Genomic DNA, 21,648 nt, shown 5'->3' on the forward strand with positions numbered 1-21,648 from the left:
AGCCCAGAGATACTTCTCAGGGGTGCGTTGGACAGGAAAGAAAATCAAAGTCTGTCTAGGCTGCTAGAGGTCTGCGTTAATCTCCACTCCAAGGCATTGAAAACGAGGAGTGTTGCTTAAAAATGGAATTGGAGCAAGCCACGTACTCTTCTTTGCACCGCGTACTGTAACTTCTGCAGCATTTCAGGCAATCCGTGCAGCTGTGCTGAAGGACGAGACGTGTGGGCTCGTTGACCACATTGCTAGTCGGGACACTTCCTCTCCTCCCACACGGTTGCCTCGTCCTTGTTTTGAACAGCTGGTTACAGCATCGTTCTGTAGAACGTGGCTGGGTTGGGTGTAAGGATACGAGGAAGGTAGATGGCCGCAAGGGATGCAGACCCAGTGATTTGCCTTCTACCTTGGAAGGGCGCTGACATTTAACAACATTTTAAAGGACCGTGGTGGCCGGAAGGGGGTGTCTCTTTCACATCATTGCAATCTGGGTGGCAGGTGGGATGGCAGGAGGCTGAGGACCTTGGCTGGTCATGGAACCTGTTGGGATGGATGGAGTCTCAGTAGGGAGTGAGTGGCATGAATTGTGCTCTCTCCCCCAGCCAGGGTATTGGGTTTGTTGCAGCTCTTGGCTCGGGCTTTACTGACGGTTTGTGTGCCTACCAGACTTTCTGTGTGTTGCCTGGTTTCCAGGATAGCGAGGCCCAAACTGACCCAGTCGGGCTGGACCCCTTCAGCCACTTTGCAGAGCTGAGCCTGACTCGGGTGCCCTCTCTCTTTTGCAGAACGTGCCGGATATCTTTGAACAGACCTTTGGCCCCCCCAATGGTGTCCGGGATGACAGGTGAGGGGGATGGCGGTCAGCTGAGCTCGAGGGAGCTGCTACCCTTCTGGGCTAGTAACGAGGCTCATTCTTTATTCCCAGGGATCTGCAAATCGAAAACCTAAAGAAAGAAGTTGACTTGCTTCGGGCTGAGCTAGAGAAAATTAAACTGGAGGTAAAGTATGGGGCCGCAGCGAGCTGGGGTGGAGGAGGACAAGGATGGTGCGGATTGCCCAGCACTCTCGCTCAGAGCCTGACTTGCCCAAAGTCTCTCAGAGATGGGAACGGAAGCCAGGTGTCCTGACTGCCACTTCCCCAGCCCCCCGCGCCGCGTCTTCTCTCAGGTTAGCCCATCACAGATGAATGACGGGCCTGAAATCCAGGGCTGAATGTTGTCAACGGTTGGGTGGCTCAGTGTATTGGGGAGAAGACAATTTTGCTGTTAGAAAAATATATTCACCTCCAGCTGGCTCTGGTGGCCCATCCCAGAGATCCCATGTCAGATTGCACCTGCAAGTGTCAGCGTATTTGCTGAGGACATCACAGGACAATGTAGACTTTGAGGAATCCAGAGCAGGCCGTTGTCAGAGTCATTGTCGAAGCCAGCACTCGCACTCAGGAGTGCCTGGCTCCCAGCCTTGGCTCAGTCCGGGCCAGGCTCTCTGAACTATGTGGGTAACTGCAGGTGGCTTTGTCTGTAGGCTCAGCGCTACATCACGCAGCTCAAGGCCCAGATCAACAGCCTGGAGGCTGAGCTGGAAGAGCAGCGGAAACAGAAGCAGAAAGCTCTGGTGGATAACGAACAGCTCCGGGATGAGGTGGAAAGGCTGCAGAGGGCACAGCTGGAGAGCAGCCAAACACAGGGGCTTTACATTGAAGCTGAAAGTAGGTGAAATCTTCAGAGACTCCAGAGAGAGGAGGAGATCGTGAGCACAGAGGGGCCTAGGGGCTGAAATAAACCTTGATGCCCGTGGGTGGCTGAATCCAGGGCTCTGATGTTGGGTCTGTCCCGTGTAGAGAGGACGTTCCCTGTAGCCATTCATTGTCTGGTCAGGAACAGCTGCAGACCCTGCGCTATCTATTGGGAGCTGGAATGTGTTTGGTCAGATATTTTTATGGGAGATGCCATTAGCTGCTTTTGTTAAAGTGTTGGGAGCAGATTGGGTCAAACAGCTGCAAGAGGATGCCGCTGTGTTTAGCAACTAGTCTCGGCTATTCTTGGCTCCTGTATTTTCCCTGTGTGCGCGCGAGTAGCTATGGGCTAGAGAAGTCTGGTGAGCGCTGAAATCGCTTCAATGCAGAGCGTGGAGTTCCTGAGTGCGACTGACACTGGGTTCTTGCCTCTGCCAGAGAAAGCCAGCGCCACGGAAATCCGCTACACCAAGCTGAAAGAGAAACACAGCGAGCTTATCAACACGCACGCAGAGCTGCTGCGAAAGGTGAGGGCTGGCTGGTAGGGCTGTGGGATGGCTGGGTCTTTAGCGGAGCCAGCGGGCATCACAGAAATCATCTTGTATATCCTTCTCTCCCTGTTCCACTCCCCAGCTGCTGCTGCCTGTCTAGCCCCGGCCTCTTTTCTCTCCCTCGCTGCAGTCTCGCCACTGGTCATTCAGGAGCTCCCTCCTGCCATCTGCAGCCTTCCTATCTCTCCATCACGCTCCTTTCAGATCTCACCGGAAATGATCCCTTTCTCTTTGCTCAGGTCCGGAGGTTTCTTTTTTCTGTTACCTGTAGCATTTTGGGATATGCACTTTGTATGAAAAGTGCCGTCCAAAATACAGGTCCCGCCGGGGCTCATTGGCCTCAGTAAAGAGGCAAAGGATCGAATGAGGAATTTGGGAATTGGAATTTGAATCGTCTGGATTGAATGAGCCGTGAAACACTTTCAACCCTAGACGCACTCCTTGGATGTTCCCCACCCACGTGCACCCGAGATACCCAAAGAACCTCTAACCCTCCTCTTCTGTGCGCAGAATGCCGATACTGCCAAGCAGCTCACAGTCACCCAGCAGAGCCAGGAAGAAGTGGCTCGTATCAAAGAGCAGCTGGCATTTCAGATGGAGCAGGTGAAGCGGGAGGCGGAGATGAAGGTATGTCTGCTGCCGCCCAAAGCTCTGCCTCGTTTTTGATCAAAACAGCCTCGAGGTCTGATCGTATTCCCGCAAAACTGAACGTGCACGTGTTTGGACCTGCAGCAGTGGGTGTGGACCTGTGTTGCTCATGCACTAGCAGCTGTCTTTGCTTGCTTGGCAGCCACAAAATAAGAGGTCAAGTGATCCTCTCTGGCCTGATTTTTCTGAGGTGCTGAGCACCTGCAGCACATGGACAGCCCGTCCTGAATGGGAACTGGGAGCGCTGAGCACCTCTGGAAAATCAGTCACTAGTAAATAAAACCTGCCTTAGAGAACGCCTGTCACGAGCGACTGCTTACAGAGGCCCCAGAACTCCACCGCTCTCTGGCGTGCAGACTTTTGAAGAGAGCCCACCTTTGACAAGTGACCACTTTTGCTAACTCCCAGGAGTGGTCGCTCTTGGCAGGTTTTACTGTATTTGTATTTTCCACCGCACTGCCTGAGCGAATGGGGATGAAATTCTCCAAGCAGAGAGCAGTCCTCCAGCAAGGCCGTTCTGTGTGTGATCAGTACACGCTATCGGACTCTTTCTTGTGTCCGGTAAATAGCCTGCTCTCTGCCTTCAAAGATAATTAGTGAGTCAAACCCTTCCTAATGACCTGTGTCTGTGTAACCCAGATTAGAGCTGCCCAGATTCCTTGACAGTCAGGTGGTTTACATGCACATTTCACCCACGTCTACTCCAGATTCATTGTCCGTCTGTCCACGAAATCTCAAGGTGGTGCTAACTTTTCAGAAAGGACTAATGATTTTGGTAGCCCAGCTTGGCACCATGAAGGGGCCTGGTATTCAGAATGTGCTGAGCACCCACCCTTTGAAAACTAGGCCTTTTAAGGTGTCTCAGATAGGGCACAGAAAATCCCTAGTCACTTCTGGAAGATGTAAGCTCATGTTTCTTTAAGTAGTTGGGCTGCCCTGCCTGTGCCCCCTGGGCTTCAGAGCTGTAGAAAGCAATGGTATAAATGGGCCCAGAAGTAAAACTGGAGAGCTGTCCTGATGCCGTCTGTAATCCCCGGGAGCTGCTTTGTGCCCACTCACCCTGTTGTATCTGTCTGCAAATGTAGCTCGAAGACCAGACCTTGCAGATGGAGCAGCTGAAGCGAGAACTGGAAGCCAAGAAGGAAGAGCTGACCCAGATTCACAACTCTCTCAGCCATTCCAAGCAGGTGCGTGGCCCAGATAGTAGGAATGTGCCCAGGAAGGGGACTGCTTTTTCCAGGTGCTGAGCAGGGGGCTAGCGCTGCGTAGCAGCTCTGGAACTGGACTCCAAGCAGAATCCTGCCTTTCAGAGAGGGGCTGGTGATGCATTTCAACTGGGGGGTTTTTCCACCATCCCTGGGACGTGCTGTTGGAGGAAATGAATGATGCCTGTCCCTGTGCATTCTTAGGCAGCATTTCAGACCCACAGGAGGCCAGACAACTGCTACCACGCAGATCCTGCTGATAGATCTGCTCTCCCCCTCCTCCCCACGCTCATTAAAACCACGGTCTCTGGATACGCGATCCACCAGGTACTGCAGAGGCAGTGCAGGCCGTAGATGGACCCCAACTTACAGAACTGCACTTGTAAGGGACATTTATAAACCGCAAGAGCTTCAGCCCTGTGCCAGCCTCTCTGCCGTGCTAAGAGGGCAGAAAGGGCCCCTCAAAGGCCCATGTCTAGCCAGGGGAGGAGCTCCACGGCGCTGCCTTCTGAGCCCCCTTGGCATGTCTCAGCCGCATGGGCACGGGTTGGAGCCACAGCATGAAGCGCCGCAGAGATTCCGGGCCGAGTGGTGGCCCACGAGGCAGCCCTGGGGGTCTGCTGTAACTTAGACCCCCCGGACCATGCCAAGTTACACCGGAGGCCAGTCCAGCCCCCGGAGCAGCCCAGGGTTCAGAGGTCACAAAGGTGGCTGAAAGCTCCTGTCGGCCCGGGTGGGAGAGGTCTGTGCGGTGAGCAGCACAGAATCTCAGCCCACCTGCTGTGTGGGGATGGATCCTGGCTATAAATCTTTCACCTCGAGGTTACTGACTCCAGTGGCTGTGGCTGGCAGTCCGGTGGCCTGGGTGTACATGAATTTGCTGGGTCCCAGACCCATTCCCACTTGGTGCAGGACCTCTTCACAGAAGCCACCACTGTGCTTGGTGCTAACCCATCTAGTTGAGAGGCCAAAGCCATGACTAGTCTCACGCCCTGCCCCGTGCCGGAAGAATGGTTTGAGGGGAGCTTGCCCTGCTGCTGGATAACAGGAGGGATCTCTGAGGCCGGGGCTGTCCTCCATGACTTTCAAAGAGCACTGAATTCCTACCCCGATCTGTTAAAGGCCAAGAATCCTCCATGTGAACACTCTTGCTGGCCAGCTTGGGATGGCTTCGGTTCTCAGGGGGTTAGTTGGTACCTGGTGCCTAGTGGAGCGGGCAAAGGTTTGTGCTGAGGGCTTGGATTGTGTGTGAGCAGTTTTGAGACACTGGCTCTTCCTGCTTTGCTTTCAGGCTGGCTCCGAGCTGCACTCCCAAGTGGAAGCCCTGCATGCTGAGAAGGACTCGCTGAGGAAGTCAGTGAGTGAGAAGGAGTGCGAGCTGCTCTCGGTAAAGGGCCTGATTCAGGAGAAGGAGCTGCTGTTGAACCAGGAGGCAGAGAAGAGCGCTAAGGAAATCAGGGAGCTGCAGGGGAAACTCGTGGAAAAGGTACTGGAATGAAATGTTTAGGGTCTCAGCGCAGAAGCCCCTTTCCCAAGCATCCCGCAGAACCTGCTGGGGCCCCAAGTGACGCGCATGCAGAGAAAATAGCCATGTAGGAGGCTCAGCCAATGCAGGACGAATCTACCTAATGCCAAAGAAATCGCCCTGTGGTCAGACTGCGAATGCCGCGCGGCTGGCGGGACAAATCCCTTCTCACCCGAATGGTCACTCGCAGTGACGCTGCTTCTCTCGCGGGGATTTGCAGCCAGCAATCACCCTTCCACATCAGTGTCCTCCTAGGAGGAAGTATTGTCCAGTGGTCAGAGCAGGGAACTGGAAGTCAGGACTCCAGGGTTCTGTTCTGGACTCTGCCACTAATTCAGGTTTTGTATGATCTGGCGATGAAGGGCCATCTTTGCTTCCGGAAGAGCCCCAAGATTCACTCTTGCCTCATGCCGGATAAACGCCTGGCCTGCTGAAGTCCCGTTTCTCATTCCCTCTCCTGAGCCGCACAGTGAAGGGGGGCCTTGTGGGTGAGGCACAGGAGGGGGAGGGAAGAGGGGCTCCAGCCGGAGCCTGACCATCTACACCGCAAGTAAACATCCTCTTAGCCCGAGCCGTGCGAGCCCACGTCCGCTGACTCGGGCCAGCCGCGGGTTTTTAATTACAGTGTAGACCGTTCTCTTTTGGGCTCTGCTACAGACTCCCTTTGTGGCATTGGGCAAGTCACTTGACCTCTGTGCTGCCGTTTCCCCCTCTATGAAATGGGGGTAATATAACCCACTTCACCCCACCCCCCACCTCCCCCAGCCTCTGGAGGACTGTCTGTGAGGCACGCTGAGATCCTGGGACGGAGGGTCTGGCAGAGGGGAAATTATTACTTCAGAAATGGACAAAGCGATGCCTGCAGCCGCAGACTGTGAGGAACTCTGAGACCCTGCAGCGTGTATGATGTCTTTGGTTTATCACCAACAGAAAAACCAGGAGCAGAGTCTCCAGCAGAAGCTTCTGGATGATCAGTTCGGTATCCTCCAGGGGACGGTGAAGGAGGCAGAGAACATCATCCAAGATGCCGTTGCCAAGCTGGACGACCCCTTGCATGTTCGATGCACCAGCTCTCCAGGTGGGGAGTTGTTCTGCAGCCGTTTGAAGCCAGGGAGAGCCGAACTTTGCAGATGCTAGCTAGCTCTGTCTTCTCCCTGACGGGGGTGGGGCTGCCCCATAAGCCCCCTTTCCTCCCCTCCCGACACTGTTGTCTTGGCTAAATACTGAGCCTGAGGGATTCGGGGCTCCTGGACTTTCCTGGGAGTGAATTATCTGTGACAGAATTGTCTTGCTTTTGTGAGTCAGACCCTAATACTGCTTGAATGCCCTCTTTGGGGTCCTCGACTGGACCTCTGTGGTTGGAGTACAAGGAGAGTAAAGATCCCTTCTAGAAGGGACGGTTACTGCTGATCCCACCCCTGTCTTGCCAGCCGAGCCCTGGCAGAACCGTTTATTAGCTCTGCTGTCTGTGCTAACGGCTGTGGCTTTCTGGGTGCTCAGGCTTATTCTCTCGGCTCAGACGCACGTCTGGAAATGGCTCTTTGTGCTGAATAGCTGTAGGGCCTTCCGTAGGGCAGCCCTCGTGTCAGAAACAGCTCGGTCACGGCGGGATGAGTGCTGGGCTTCAGTAGACAGGAGGCGTCTCAGAATAATCTATCGCTCAAAAGATCTGTGGCAAAATAAAGGCTCCGCAGCTCATTGGATTGTGAGCCCTTGCTCATTTCCCTGCTGATATTCAGAGGTATGCGCTGAGTAACACAGGCAGACTAGGGCAGGGTAGTCTGTAAAGCCAGGAACAGGTTAATTCTCCTGATGGGGTTCTAGCTGCAACATCCAGACTCTGACAGGTATGTGGCTTAGTTCAGGTCCATCTCCCCCTTAACGCCTTCCTCGCCTTCACTCAGACCTTGGTTTCTTTGCAGATTACCTCATCAGCCGGGTGCAGGCAGCCCTGGAGTCTGTGAACACCTTGGAGAACGGGCACGCGAAGTATATAACCAACATGACAGGTAAAGGCACCTGGGCACCGCGGCAGGACGTGTCTTGGCTTCCGGACTGGAAGCTGGCGCAGAGGCCTGTCCCGCGGGAGGGCGTATCTGAAATGGGCAGACAAGGACGTTCTGCGCGGTCGCCTCGATTTGTTCCAGAGGTGAAGAACGGTGTGTGTTTAGTTGGGCTGCGAAATCGATGCTGGGTAAATAAATAAATAACGCTCACGTTGACGGGCAAGGTTCAGCCCATGAACGCGCCAGGCTGCCCCAGCGCTGGGGGCCTGGGCTCCTGTCTGGAAGCAGCAGGCCCACCCCCGCAGCGATAGTAAGGCTGGAGGAAGGGGGCGGTGAGAGCAGCGGAAGCGTTCTGGTTGGCGGGGTGCGGGGGTGGGGTGTGTTGGTCCTAGACTGTCATTTATCTGGAGAGTGTACGCGAGCTCAGAGCGCATTTTAGTCCAGGCACATGAATGAACTGATGAGGCACTTCTGGTGGTCTGGGTATTAAAGTCCCAACCCTCCTGCATGGTAGCCAAGGATTATTGTTTCCCAGATGGGGGGAAGCTGAGACCTGGAGGGATTAAAGCCAAAATTGTTCAGTCTCGTACATCCATATTTAGACACCTGCGGGTGGGATTTTCCAAAGCAACCACGGGACGTCCCATTGCAGTCCACTTCAGGCTCCTGTTTGCGAAAGACCAGCCAGGGTGATTTACGCGGGGTCACACAGCGGGTCGGTGCTGGGGGCAGGAGGCCCTGACAGCCAGGCCTGTGCGTGGACCACTCTGCACTCGCTAGGCAGTCACTGATTCACCTTGTGTCCCCGCTCTGAGAGATGGTGCTTCGGACAACAGCCTTCGCCCTCTGCTCTGGGTGTAGCTGAAAAATGCTTGGGGTGAGGGGAGGCGAGTGGGGGAGCCAGTGGCCACCGAAGCAGGTGGCTTCCTGCCTGGAATGGTCCCCGAAACGTTTCTCCGGCGCAGGGAGCTGCACGTGCAAGCGTCGGTGTCCGGTGCTCCCCCTGTCTGCTGGGCGGAGGCTGACCTGTCTCTCTTTGTTTGGATAGATGCCACTGAGTTGGTGGGGGCCCTGGCCCAGTTTGCGCACTTGACTGCTGACACCATCGTGAATGGCAGCGCCACGTCCCACCTGGCACCCACTGACCATGCCGACAGTGAGTAATTAACCAGAGGTCGCCTTTAATCACTTTCAAAAATCCCTGGGCAGTGAGCGGGACACCTGACATCAGCCGGGCAGCCCTGGTGTCCGCTCCACTCACAGCATAGCTCGGGGCAGCGCACGATTCCCCCACGCTACCCTGCTGAGGTGCCTCAGGCCTGGTGTGGAGAGATCACCCTGGCGGGAACAGGGGACGTCCGTCTCAACGGCCCAGTCAGGCCTTGGTGTCTCTGCCAGCAATGTGCCCTTCCGTGCCAGAGGCACTGGTCGTTTGTGTGATTCAGATGCTTGCCTGGTGCGAGCTGGACTGAGACCCAACAAACTAATGCATCTAATGCCTCGCAGTGACTAGTTCACGGGCTCTCCCCTGCTCTCAGCACCTGCCCGTATTTCCAGCTCCGCTTCATCAGCAGATGCCAAAGGTTAAAAACAAATCCCCACATGTGCCGAGGGCATTGGGCCTCTCTTGGTGCCACAACCACAAACGTAAAATCCAGGAGCGTGGCAGGAGCCGCGGTTGCTGGCTGATGGGGAGAGGATCTGCACCTTTTTGTGCCACTGTGGCCCTAGCAATGAGGGCGCCACATCTGATGATGGCAGGACAGTTCGTGTCGGCTGGAGGGGTTTTGAGGGACTCGCTGTGTGGCGATTGGAGCTGAGGAGTGCAGATCGAAGTGCCTCTTTTCGGTTACTAAATGTGGCGTAAGCTTTAGCAGATCTTCCTTCCTGTTGTACAGACATGCACTAACGGAGCATTACGGGCCATCTCCCGTCTTTGCCAGGAATGAATACAAGGCCTTCCCTGAAGTAGGCTGTCCCATATTTTTTTATTACAGTAGCACTTCGGTGTATCAGCTAAGATCAGGGCTGCACTGTGCCAGGCGCTGTACAAACACAGTGAGAATGAGTCCTGGCCCCAGAGAGTTCCCATTTGAACTAGACAAGGTGGATAAAGGGGTGGGCAGGGAAACAGACCCAGAGAGGTGAGGTGAATTGCCCAAGGGCACGCAGCAAGTCAGTGGCAGAGCCAGGTTAAGAGCTCATGTCTCCTGAGCTCCAGTCCAATGCACTAGCCCTTGCTGTCTCCCAGTTTCCTGCCTCGTCTTGTTTGTTCACTTGACTCTCTCCTGTGGCTGGTGATCTTTCCTGTTTGTTAATTTCACTGCTAGACTGAAATATGTGGCACTTAGATCACATTCTTCAAAGCATTTCACAAACATTGCTTAACCCACCCACTGTCTCTGAGGAGGAGGCCATAGGGGGAGTCACTGTCAGGATTAGACCTCATGACCTCCTGGCTCCCAGTCCTGTGCCTGGACCACTAGCCCATCCTCCCCCCCCTCCAAAACTGCCTGTGTCCTTTTTTAATCCTTTGCCTTAACTGAGATCCTTTCTCCTGTCAGAATTAACTGAGAGCTGCAGGGACTGTGGGCATCGGAGTCTGGAGTATCTGAACGAGCTGAAGGATAGGCAGTTGCTGAGACAGGCAAACCCGGAGGATGTGAGGAGAACTCTACAGGGTATCCTTCAACTGGGCCAGGTAGGGGGCGATCCTCGGAAGTGGGGACACACTCATGGGGGAGCAGTTCATCTTAGACACACCTCATTGTCTTGGGACAAATCCACCGTGGGTGTAACTCCATCTAGTCCAGGGGAGCCACATCACAAATGAATTTGACCCACTGGGTCTGAGACATGCAAGCAGGAGGATGCTCAGACAGAAACGAAATACAGTGTCTACGATTGGTGCTTCCTCAGCCGTCTGGGTGGTTTCCTTGTTTCTATTTATAGCGGCAAGTGTAAGCCTTTGATGCAGGGTGTGGCTTCTGCTGGCTAGTGATGAATGCAGATTAATGTTAGCAGCAAGAAGCTTAACACCTTTCACTTTCTCTCTTCTGGAAAGTCTGTGGGATCTTCCAGCTCATTCTATCCATGGCTGGGGACTGGTCTGGGTTTTATAAATGGCATTTTTACCTTCTTCAGAAACGACTCTTCCAGGCCTCAGAACATCTCCCTCCTCAAGTCTCGTCCTGATGTGTGTTTTTTTCTCGGTACCACCAGCCAGTCCCCAAATAATCCCACCGCTGTGTCTTAGACTGGCAGACAATTGTTTGCTGTGCTGAGCGCTAGGATGAGGGACTCACTCTCATTCCATCTATCGCTGCCGCCGCGCCCCCCCCCCATTATTCTACACCATAAACCTTTATTCCAAAGCTGTGATTTATTACAGCCTCTTTCCTTTTTCTCTGTTTAACTCCCCTGTGATTCCCTTTGGTTGCAGTCACTGGGCAGTAGTTCTGTGTTTGTGTTTTGTAAGGTTTGAAAATGGACGTGTCTATTGAATTATCATCCATCACTCAGAGCCCTGGGTGAGGCCTAGGGTAGTGTGGGAAAAGGAAACATTATTTTGGAATTTGTTTCAGGTCTTATTCTTTATGAACTTGTCCGGATATTAATATGGAGCAAATGGCTATTTTTTTCTTTTTAAATTAAAAAAATTAATCCCAAATGAATGTAATGGTAGTTCAGACATCACTGAGAACCTGGAGCCTTGACACATTGATTATGTTTGTAATATGGTAGCAGTCACCCTCTTGATTTTGGAGCAGGCTCTGTTGTGCTGGGTGCTGTACATGTGCAGATTAGGAGACAGGCCAGACCTAAGATCTAATTTGAATCTCTCTCTCGAGGGGCTCCACATATGGGTTCTGCAGGAACCTGACCAAAGTCCACTTTTTGTACTTGGCTTCTCCCCCACCCTATGTGCTTTATTTTAATCCCAGGAGCCATTTGTAGGGGTTGAAATAACATGATGTTGGGTAGCATTTCACTTCCTGGAGGGTGGAAATACCCTTAGGTTGTTTCAGCCCAATAAGTGGCTCCCTGAAGCTGTGAAAAATGTGCAAACCCTCATATACCCCTCCTATCCTAAAATCCCCCCTAGCATTATCCATTCATATGCTGCTGATTTGCAGAATAATGAGCTCTTCTGAGTACTCTGGAAACCTACCGCACCACTCTTGCTGGCTGAGAATGTCACGATTGTGAAGGGTAGTTCTGTCCCTTTTTTTTTGGAGTGTTTTCTTTAAACAGAAAACCAAATTACCTTCGTGACCCTTTGAATCTCTCTGAGGTTCTGCTGATATATTTACTACAAGACTCTGGTTCTCCTGGATCATTCCTAGCTGTTCATCTTTGTGGCAAGTAGTGTTTTTGTGCTTTGTCTCTTTCCAGGCCAAAGAGAGATTCTTGCTAGTGTTTGTTTGAAATCTTTATGAAAGTTCTTATTCCTCCCACCTGATTTTTCTCTGGCTCATTGCTTTCTTCCCTTGGCCAGGAGCTGAGACCCAAAAGCTTAGACATCAAGCAAGAAGAACTGGGTGATATGGTTGATAAGGAAATGGCCTCCACCTCGGCTGCTATTGAAGATGCTGTCCGAAGGATAGAGGTGAGATGAAGCTACTGGAATTTGTGTCAAACAGAGAAAAATTGGAAATCTGTGTGACAGATGTCTGGCCTGAGTCCCAGTATAGCTGCATGTCTGTGTCACTTGGCATCTGTGCCCCTGAGACATACAGGGACCCTGAAATCTCAGACCTGACAACTTCAGTTCATTTGACAGGATCTAATTAAGAGAAACCCTCTTCCTTTATTTTCCCTACCATAGCCAATCAGGTGGCAGTTTTTAACCCCCTCTTCCTATATTCTCAACAGGACATGATGAATCAGGCCAGAAATAAAAGCTCTGGCGTTAAACTGGAAGTAAACGAGAGGTGAGTAAAAAGGGAGAGTTCACACGTGGAGTTTAGAGCTTCTCTTTCTGAGGGGAAGAGCTATTAATGTGGGCGTTCTAGCTCCCTTTAAACGAAGCCATTTGTGTAGTGATGTCTGTATTGACAAGCCTGTCTTTCATGGGCTTTGTACCACCATCACTTACAATACAACAACACTGCTGACATTTTGCTTGAACATAAGAAATCTCTCTAACAGAGGGGAGAAGAAAGCATGTGCCCAATATAACATGGCTGGGATAAAATGTATTTTACTGCAAAACTACATGTACTGTACATTGCCGCATCTGTTTTGAAGCTGTTTTCTGGGGTCCCCAAGACTGGCTTCCCCTTGGTCAGGTTTCTTTTTCATTTCATTGCAATCACAAGAAAGATGTTCCTTGAATCCAACCTGTGAAACTGCTAAATATTTTCTCTTGTTTCCACCAGAATTTTGAACTCCTGCACTGATCTAATGAAGGTCAGTACTTCTGATATTTAAACCTGCATTAAATACATTACAATCCCTGGAAACGTGTGGTGTAACTCAAAATGGTTGGCTGAGCAATCGCTCTTTGTAAAATTCTTGTAAAACAATGCAGTCCGCTTTTGTTTATTTCAGGCAATTAGGCTTCTCGTAATGACATCTACAAACTTACAGAAGGAAATTGTAGAAGGCGGAAGGGTAAGACTCACTTTGGGACCATACAGCCACTCTTCTTTGTGTGCTGACATGAAATACTGGAGGAATTTTTTTGTTAATTGCTTGACTTGCACAATATTAACCTAATTTCACTGTCTTTAAAGCAGACTGTACCCTGTCACTTGGGGTGTGTATTGAAAAAGGCATTTATAACTTGTGCTTTTAGGAGATGTGTGCTTTCATCTTAACAAGCCTTGTCAATGGTGACAACTCAATCCTGCCTATTTTAAACAGAAGCCAAAATTTTCAATCCTGGGGGCCTAGTTATAGATTTAGGTACCTAAATGAACGTGGCCTGATTTTTCAGAGATGTGGCGTGTCTGCAGCTCCTACTGACTTTGTGCACAGCACTTCTGCAAATTGGGCCACTTCTGTGTAGTTGCCTAGAGATGGATTTAGGAGCGTCCTGGTGTGGGGAAAATTTAGCCTGCATGTTCTGTGGTTTTGGTCACATACGTTTGTTTGACCACTGTGCCTGGGGACAGGCTGTGTATGGCATATTCAAGGGAACTGAAACTTTTAAGAATAATTAAAAAATGTGTATTTTGATATGTTTGTTGCTTCTTTAGAAACCGGTGGCAAAGTGTCTTACTAAATGTGCAACGTAACTTTTTTGTGACAATAGGGGGCAGCAACAACACAAGAATTTTATGCTAAGAACTCCCGTTGGACTGAAGGCTTGATCTCTGCTTCCAAAGCTGTGGGATGGGGAGCCACACAGCTTGTGTAGGTATCAGCAATGCTTGTGAGCTTTAAATAGTCACAGGTTGGAAATGTCTCTCATGCCCTGCACAGAAGATTACTCAGTACGTACTGCACTATGGGTGTGCAGAACATTTGTATCTGCTAACCTGTAAACAATGTGAGTTCTGGCTTCCTAGAAAATGAATTTAGAGCTGATCAAATAGACTATATGCCGTAGGATCCCAGTTCTCTGTATCCTAACCTTTCAATCAACTGAACAGCTAATGTCTCCCTGTCTGCTGCCCACCTCCCACTTGTCATTGACTCCTAATAATATAGAAGTTGGATGAAAAACTTTGTCCCAGAGGAAGGATTTTCGATTCCTCTGTGTTGGCAAAGTGCTGAGTACATTTTGGGCGTTATCACAATCGAAATAGTAGTAATAATGTAGGGCTCAGTATAGCAAGGAACTGACCTCCATTCTGATGAGCATGAATAGTAGGATTGGGTCTGTGGGAGAATATTCCACAGCCTAATACGTTTCTCAGCAAGGAAGTTGCGTTTTGGTCCTCATGGGACCATCCTAATTATCTCCTTCCTCCTTGATATTTACACCCTTCCAATACTTCTATCTGGACTCTGGGGTTTTAACATGTTTGCTCTGTACATGAACCCTTTCAAAGAAAGGGTTGGTAAGCATGCAGCGTTCTAAAGATACTATATGGGGTAAATAGTTTTGATCTCTCTACCTTAAATGTATATGTCAGGCTCCTCTGATCAGACTTCACTGTTGATCTGTACTCTAGAGAATCTGCAGATAAAGTGGTGCTGCATACGGGCAAATATGAAGAACTGATTGTCTGCTCCCATGAGATTGCAGCTAGCACAGCCCAGTTGGTGGCAGCATCCAAGGTAAATTTTTTTTAAGAGATGTGTAAATAAGAGGTGTAAAGCTGTGACGAGCCTCATCTCTTTGTTCTTCTGGTAGTGTGTGGGGCTCTGCCTCCCCTTCAGAATCAGTGCAAGCTAAGCAAAGCTCCCTCTTGGAGAGGAATTATTACTTTTCAGTTTAATAATGGGTTTTTCAAATGAGCTGTGGTTAAGAATCGCATGGTTGAATCCTTTATCTCTAGAAGAGCTGGCCTCTGATATGAGGATACAAAACTTTCTTGATTCTCCTTTTGAGCTGACTCTGTAGCAAGAGTTCTGAAACCACTAATAACTAAATGTAGACATCGGTGTTGGAGAGTATATATTTCATTTTCTACCACCTTTCCCATGTATTATAGACGAAAGAGGTTTTTAAAGGTTAAAAATGATAGATAGATAGATACATATCTGGGTTCTTTTATCTGTGTTGCAACATGTTAAATGATTAAAACAAAGGAAGTAAAAAACTTATTTTTCATCACTGATGCTTTATTCAGTCACTTATTTTGGTCCCATTGGACAATGAAAATAAATATGTTTGCTTCTAGTCCATTTCACCTTCAGGTTCTTAAGGACTAGCAGCACGCTGCTGCAGCAGTGTTTAAATGCAAAAGAAGATTTAGAAAACCATTTCTACTAATCTTTTTAAAAACAAAACCTAGATGTTGGGCTTAACCTGCGTGACGCAGCGTCTCTTAAGAATAACCAGATTCTTTCGAACAGAAGCAAATGATGTCTTGCCCCGTTTCTGCAGCTTAGCTGTGTCTCATTTAGCTCTGAGTAGAATCTGAAGAGCTCAGGATTTCCATTCACACGTTTGGAAGCATGTTTGCATCCATACAAAAGACTGGTTTCTATTTGCATTTCCCTGGTATCTAAGGAAGGCTGAAAGCACCTGGTTGGTCTTTGCAGGTGAAAGCGGATAAGAACAGCCGGAACCTGGGCAAACTCCAGGAGTGCTCACGCAGTGTAAATGAAATGGCTGCCAATGTTGTGGCTTCCACTAAGTCCGGACAAGAGCAGATTGAAGACAAAGGTGAGGTGTAAACAGAGCCTGGGGGTTTCAGTGCGGAAATCAACAAGACTCTCACGCCAAACTTTAAACCCTAAAAGTGTCAGTTCATCTGCATTTCAAATATACCTTCTGCTAAGTACAGGGGGGATAGGAGGAGAATATAGTGATGGATCAGTATTCAGTGTTATGGGATTCCCACATTCTGGTGTTTTGGGTTCTATGCCTGGTTGGGATGTGGGTGGCACCCACTAGGATTCGGTCATTTTTACCACCATCTACCCACTGCTCTTACTACAGGCTGCACCATGACTATTGTCATGGTTTCAGGGCCATCTGTACTACTTCCCCTTAAGGGCTTTGTCTAGGCACCAAAAATTGAGGCAGGCCTGAATGACTGACTGTGAATTACAGACCCAAATTGTGAGGCAGCCAGGAGATGTCATTATCCTGCAGATGTCCTGTCGTTATCCTGCCAACTAGCAGCTGCAATTGTTCCTTAAAACTTTTCAATGATTGACTTTGACCTTTTAAAAATAAATGTCTGTAATAGGTTGGCATTCATTTAATGTGAAATATACCATAATGGAGACACACTGTAGGAAGGAAGTGGCTTCTAATAACTTTCATAGAGACTAAGACAAAAGTAGGTGTTACAGGATCAAACTTTTCAGTCTCTTCCCATAAATATTTGGATCACTGTTTATAAGGTTCCCAGGGAACTAGTGTGACAATTGCCATACTGGCTGACACACTGGGGATCGAACCAGGGAACTCCAAAGTTAAAAGCATGAGCTGCTACAAAAAGTCAGGGTTCTGCAGCTGGGGCTGAGACATCCGTGTATCATCTGTGCATTGGGCACAGAAGGTGGGTCTATAACACACTCACCAGTGGTCTGCCCTAACACTTTCACCAGCTATTTGAAGTGAGTGAGTGTGGAAGGCTCCATGTGTCCAGCTATCTGTGTTCTGCATCTTTGTTGAAATAAGCTACAGAATAAACCTTCTCTCTCTCTCCCTCTTCCACGCAAGATACCATGGACTTTTCTGGCATGTCGTTAATCAAACTGAAGAAGGAAGAAATGGAGACGCAGGTACGGCCTCCCTCACTGAGTGTAGGCAAACCGGGTTGGGTTAGTTTTACTGCTCTGACAAATGTAGTGCTTCTGGTCCTCGTCTGAGAACTGGTCTCGAGTATGGATTCACATGGACATTGGTGTGTACCTAGTCTTCAGCGAAAAGACTTTAAGATGTGACATAATTAACCTTGTCCAGTTGTTGCCAGAGTCCAGTCTCGAGTATTTGGCAGAATGTATTAGCTAAGATTGAATTTGGTTGGGTTACTGAAGCTGCCTAAAATTCTGCAAGTGGTTCAATAGCAGAAATATCTTCACCACATGAAGCTAACCCTGTTGTATGGTGATCCTGGTGCAGAATGGTTGCCATGTTCTACCCCAGCAGTGGATGCATTTCTGTGGTGGGCAATCCCCGTACTGTTAAGAGCCTTGGGTCCCATTACAGACTTGGAGAAGAATTTAGCCATGTCAGAGAGCTTCATAAACCACGATATGATGGGAGAATTGTCCCCTTCTCTGCCTGCTATTGCCTGTGATTAGAGAGATCGTAGAGGTGTTACCGCAGCAGCGAGGGGGTCAAGAGTAAAAGGGCTTCTTGCTATGCAGGTGAAGGTGCTGGAACTGGAGAAGAGGCTGGAGAACGAGCGAATTCGTCTTGGCGAGCTGAGGAAGAAGCATTACGCTCTGGCTGGGGTGTACGAAGACCCAGCTGAGGGGGAGGGAAAACCAGCTATGGCTCCAAAGCAGGGCATCTTGAAGAAGCCACCACTGGCTCAGAAACCTGCCTACCCCCTAAAACAGGACTGCGAGGTATTCTCTCTGATCCATTCCCCAACAGCAGTGTTAACTAAGCCTGGAAACACTGTTGGTGGCTGTCTTATTTATCCTTGGTTTACGTAGGGGGAAACTGAGGCACAGCCAAGTAAAGCAACTGGCTTGGGGCTAATCAGTGGTAGAGCTAAAATTAGAATTTGGGAATTGCAGTTCCCAGGGCTGAGCTCAGTCCACCCGTGTCTGCTGCATGCACTCAGGGTTTTCAGAATGAATAATCTCACAGGCACTTCAGTACATAAGCTGGTGGGATCCATACAAATGAAGGCAGTCGGGGGAGTGCGGGGGTGGGATTCTGTTTGCATCTGTCACTATCCTGCCACCCAATCAGGAGAAGGGAGCAGCAGTGCACCTGCCCTCGGGGAAGTGGGGGACCAGTGACTAATTATTATTTATAGCTAGTGCCCAGAGGCAGGCTAGGCGGGGCTTAGACACCGAATAGGTAAGTCCCAGCCACAATCAGCCTACAGCCACGTTCCAGGCAAGGCGGGAGGGACTTAACCTTGTGGTGATGGTTGTTGCAGTTTAGCGAATGGGGAAGGAGGATATGTTGAGAGCTCTAATTCAAAGGACCCAGGTGTGGTGGTTGCTGTTCACACTGATGATGCCTTTGACCAATGGAATTGGGTTTTTTCCACATTGCATTTTTAGCTGGAGCAGCGGGAGGGCATTTATCAGGCCCACATCGTAAATTTCTAGGAGGTACACAGAAGCTGATTCAGCACAAAAGGAAGAGGCCTTCCAGTCGCAGTACATTTTGTCTTGGGGAAGGGGGCTAGGATTCTTGCCCGTCTTATTCCTGCTGGACTCGGACTCCACAGACACCAATTTACCCCTCGAAAGGGGTCGAGGAAGCGTTCTAAGTACCAGGATGTAGGCTCTCCAACGTGGTTAGATCTGTGTTTTAAACAGATACCGACTGGATTCACCTGTGAGTTGCCTTCAAGCTGGCCTGCCTTTATTGTTCAGCTGGTTCTCCTGACTGCCTCATGTGAAGAATAACAGGACTTTACACTTCTTTTCCATCACTAGAATAGTGTGGGGACCGGCATTTAGTAAAGCAAGGCCGCTTACCCTGTGGCACATCAGCTCTACAGAACAGAGTGGAGCAATCCTAGTTGACTTTTTTTTATTTATCGGCAATAGGCATCTTAAGTAAATGTGGGTGTAACTCACTCCTGTAGTGCACATGCTTTTTAAAGGACATGTGACCTGTTTTTAAAGTAGGAAGTTGATCTTTTCTTGCAGCCTTTTGTGTTAAAGGATAGGGCAGGTTGACAAAGGGTAACTGATGTCTCTGCATGGGTAAGTGCTCAAAGGAAGAGCAGAATTTAGTTTGTAACAGTCAATGTTTAAATGTCTTTAAGAACCAGGGCTCGCTACATGTGAGCAGCAGTTAATATATATCATGGCAATAAGGCTACAAACTTTTTTCTTATTAATGGATCAAGGGCGGGAGAAGATTTGCTGTATTTATTTTTAAGATAATTATTAGAATTAAACAAATTCAGTTTACAATAACCATGGAATAATTAGTGGTAAAATGGCTGCAGCCATATGAAATGTTGGGGAGATGTAATTGATTTAAAGGGACCATTGGGTTAAATACTATAAAATTCTTTCCCCGGAGTTACTAGGAACATTTAGACTTCAGAACACACTATTTGAATAATGTATTGTTTTGCTTTTCATGCTGTTTTGTTCCATTTGGACAATATTCCCTTTCACCATAGCTTATTGTAGATCGCTTTTGTTAACTCAGTTTTCACGTCCTGGAGCTCATGCCCTAACCCCTGCTGCACTGGTTGGGGTTGCAATCACTAGAATGGAAATAAAACAGTCTCTTTAAATCACGAGGAAGTGGTGTGCATATATATATATAGAGAGAGAGAGAGAGAGAGGAAGATGTGACTGGGCTTCAGTGCAGACTGCTTAGGGCGATCCCAGAACAGGCTCAAACTCCCCCTGCCCATCCTCTCATGCACCTGCCTTCTTTTCCCTATGCCAGTGACTTGGTATTTAACCTCCACAGCCGAGAGGATGGGACAGGCCCTGTACTGCTCCCATGGTACACTGGCAGGGGTAGTCTATAGGTGGCGCATGGGTCAAATCCAGACCCACCTGATGCTTTTGACCTGACCATTTAAATCTTTTTGTTGTTGGTGTGAAAAGTTTCTCTGGAGGCTGGGACTTTGACAGAAACACAGTATACAGGGCTAGTCGAGTCTGGGCAACTGACTTGTCTCACTCTGACAAGTCCTGTACCCAGCATTTCAACTGGGGATGCATAAGGTTAATTTATACAGCAACACTGTCCCCAATTGAAAATGCTGGTCTAAACATCTTCTGAAACCCATATTGTACTTCTAGGATAGTGATTTTTGTCACTTCAGGATTTTAATTAAGGACTCTGGTACCATTATTTTCTAATTCCTCAGAACCAAGGTTTTGGATAACAGAAGTGAATGCTGGTGGCAACTTAGAATTGGTTGCACCCCTCCAGTTAAATAAGGTATTTCCATGTAATCAGCTGCCCCACAAAGCATTTCTAACACTATTGCTGATAGCAAACAACTGCTGTAGACCACATAACTTTTCAGGGTGAAAACCAGACTACATGACGGAACTCACAGCACGAGGATAACTGAAAATCTGTTTTTAATATTGAAATGTTATATTTTAGGAGCAGGAAAACTTCTTGGTTTTGTATTCTTTTGTAAATCTCAAACAAGCAATAAAATGTGTTCATGGGTCCTAGTATCCTTAACTTTTATAAACTGGGGCAGGTAAGGGGAGGCTCTGCTACAGCGTCAAATTAATGCAGACACTAGCAACAGTTTTTGTTTTCAATGATTAAGGAAGTGTTCTTGGACGCCAAGTTTTGATTCACACTTATTCCCACGCTATTCAATTCCTTTTAGCTTTGGAAATTGGCCCTTACACACACCACAACTGGTTTATTGGTTAAGACTACATGGTTTGCACAGAAAGCCCACTCCTAATCACATGCACCTAAGCAACCACTTGTGTTTAGTAAATAGCCCTATCACTCAAAATAAAGTAGGACATCTCTCTGCCTGACCTTGCCCTAAACTTTTGTCTGGGAGGTAAGGCAGCACCAAGAGAGAACAGCTCATTTCCTTGCTTTTCCTCACTGCACATATCTCTTATGTGCCTCTGGCTCAGGGGCAGAGCATCTTTGAAGGGCAAATATTTAGTGTGGGATAACACCAGAGGATTTGCAAAGCACAGGTGGCCTCTGGGTAAGGGTGGGAGTTTGCACAGCAAGAGGGAGAGGAGAGTGAGTTAGTGCTGGAAATCATGGCAACACTTATCACCAGCCCTAATTACTGTCAGTAGTGTAAAGCATGCCACTCCCCTACACACAGGCACCTTGCCATGTACAGCTAATACAACCTCCGTATTCGCATAGGCTGCTGGTGCAACAGCTGTGTTTTAGGAGAGGGGACAAGTGGCGTTGCATTTCTGCAGGCTATTCAGGCGAGCAGGGTGGTTTGAAAACCGAGCCAAAACTCCACTGGCAGAGTACATCACATTTTAGTAACCTCGTAACACATACATTACACTCTTATTCTTCCTCCAACAGTTCGGCTTATTCAGTCAGGAAAAAGGTTCATGCCATAGCTATTTAACAACTGTGCATTTAGAATGTACCTTGGTCTTTACAGATTCAAAATGCTACTGCACAATACAATCAACACTCTTGTAGTGTAAGTATTGTCTCATTTGCAAGGAAGTGAAACAGCTTGCTGAATGCCAAAACAGATTAGTTGTATGCAGGGCTGTTTGGTCCCAG

At 48.9% G+C, this 21,648-nt stretch overlaps 1 protein-coding gene across 4 annotated transcripts in view; it reads left to right on the forward strand.

The window, feature by feature from the left end:
* HIP1R (huntingtin interacting protein 1 related) overlaps positions 1-20,072 on the forward strand; it is a 51,914-nt gene extending 31,842 nt beyond the window's left edge. For 2 of the 4 annotated variants that reach the window (XM_067539632.1, XM_067539629.1), the window contains 21 exons: positions 780-838; positions 920-992; positions 1,519-1,702; positions 2,168-2,256; positions 2,791-2,907; positions 4,014-4,115; positions 5,425-5,619; positions 6,589-6,736; positions 7,581-7,667; positions 8,713-8,820; positions 10,229-10,365; positions 12,163-12,273; positions 12,540-12,598; positions 13,046-13,076; positions 13,218-13,280; positions 13,924-14,024; positions 14,789-14,894; positions 15,825-15,948; positions 16,957-17,018; positions 17,607-17,810; positions 18,483-20,072. In XM_067539632.1, coding sequence (XP_067395733.1) covers positions 780-838; positions 920-992; positions 1,519-1,702; positions 2,168-2,256; positions 2,791-2,907; positions 4,014-4,115; positions 5,425-5,619; positions 6,589-6,736; positions 7,581-7,667; positions 8,713-8,820; positions 10,229-10,365; positions 12,163-12,273; positions 12,540-12,598; positions 13,046-13,076; positions 13,218-13,280; positions 13,924-14,024; positions 14,789-14,894; positions 15,825-15,948; positions 16,957-17,018; positions 17,607-17,810; positions 18,483-18,530 — 2,208 coding nt within the window. In that variant the 3' untranslated portion in view covers positions 18,531-20,072. Of the gene's footprint in view, positions 1-779; positions 839-919; positions 993-1,518; positions 1,703-2,167; positions 2,257-2,790; positions 2,908-4,013; positions 4,116-5,424; positions 5,620-6,588; positions 6,737-7,580; positions 7,668-8,712; positions 8,821-10,228; positions 10,366-12,162; positions 12,274-12,539; positions 12,599-13,045; positions 13,077-13,217; positions 13,281-13,923; positions 14,025-14,788; positions 14,895-15,824; positions 15,949-16,956; positions 17,019-17,606; positions 18,106-18,482 lie in introns of those variants that run through there. The other 2 variants (XM_067539628.1, XM_067539631.1) reach the window with 2 other exon arrangements.
* Positions 20,073-21,648: the final 1,576 nt, after the last annotated feature.

The sequence above is a fragment of the Emydura macquarii genome, unplaced genomic scaffold (genome assembly GCF_026122565.2).
Source record: "Emydura macquarii macquarii isolate MOO-44397 ecotype Brisbane River unplaced genomic scaffold, CSIRO-AGI_Emac_v2 contig_554, whole genome shotgun sequence".
Lineage (NCBI taxonomy): Eukaryota > Metazoa > Chordata > Testudines > Chelidae > Emydura > Emydura macquarii.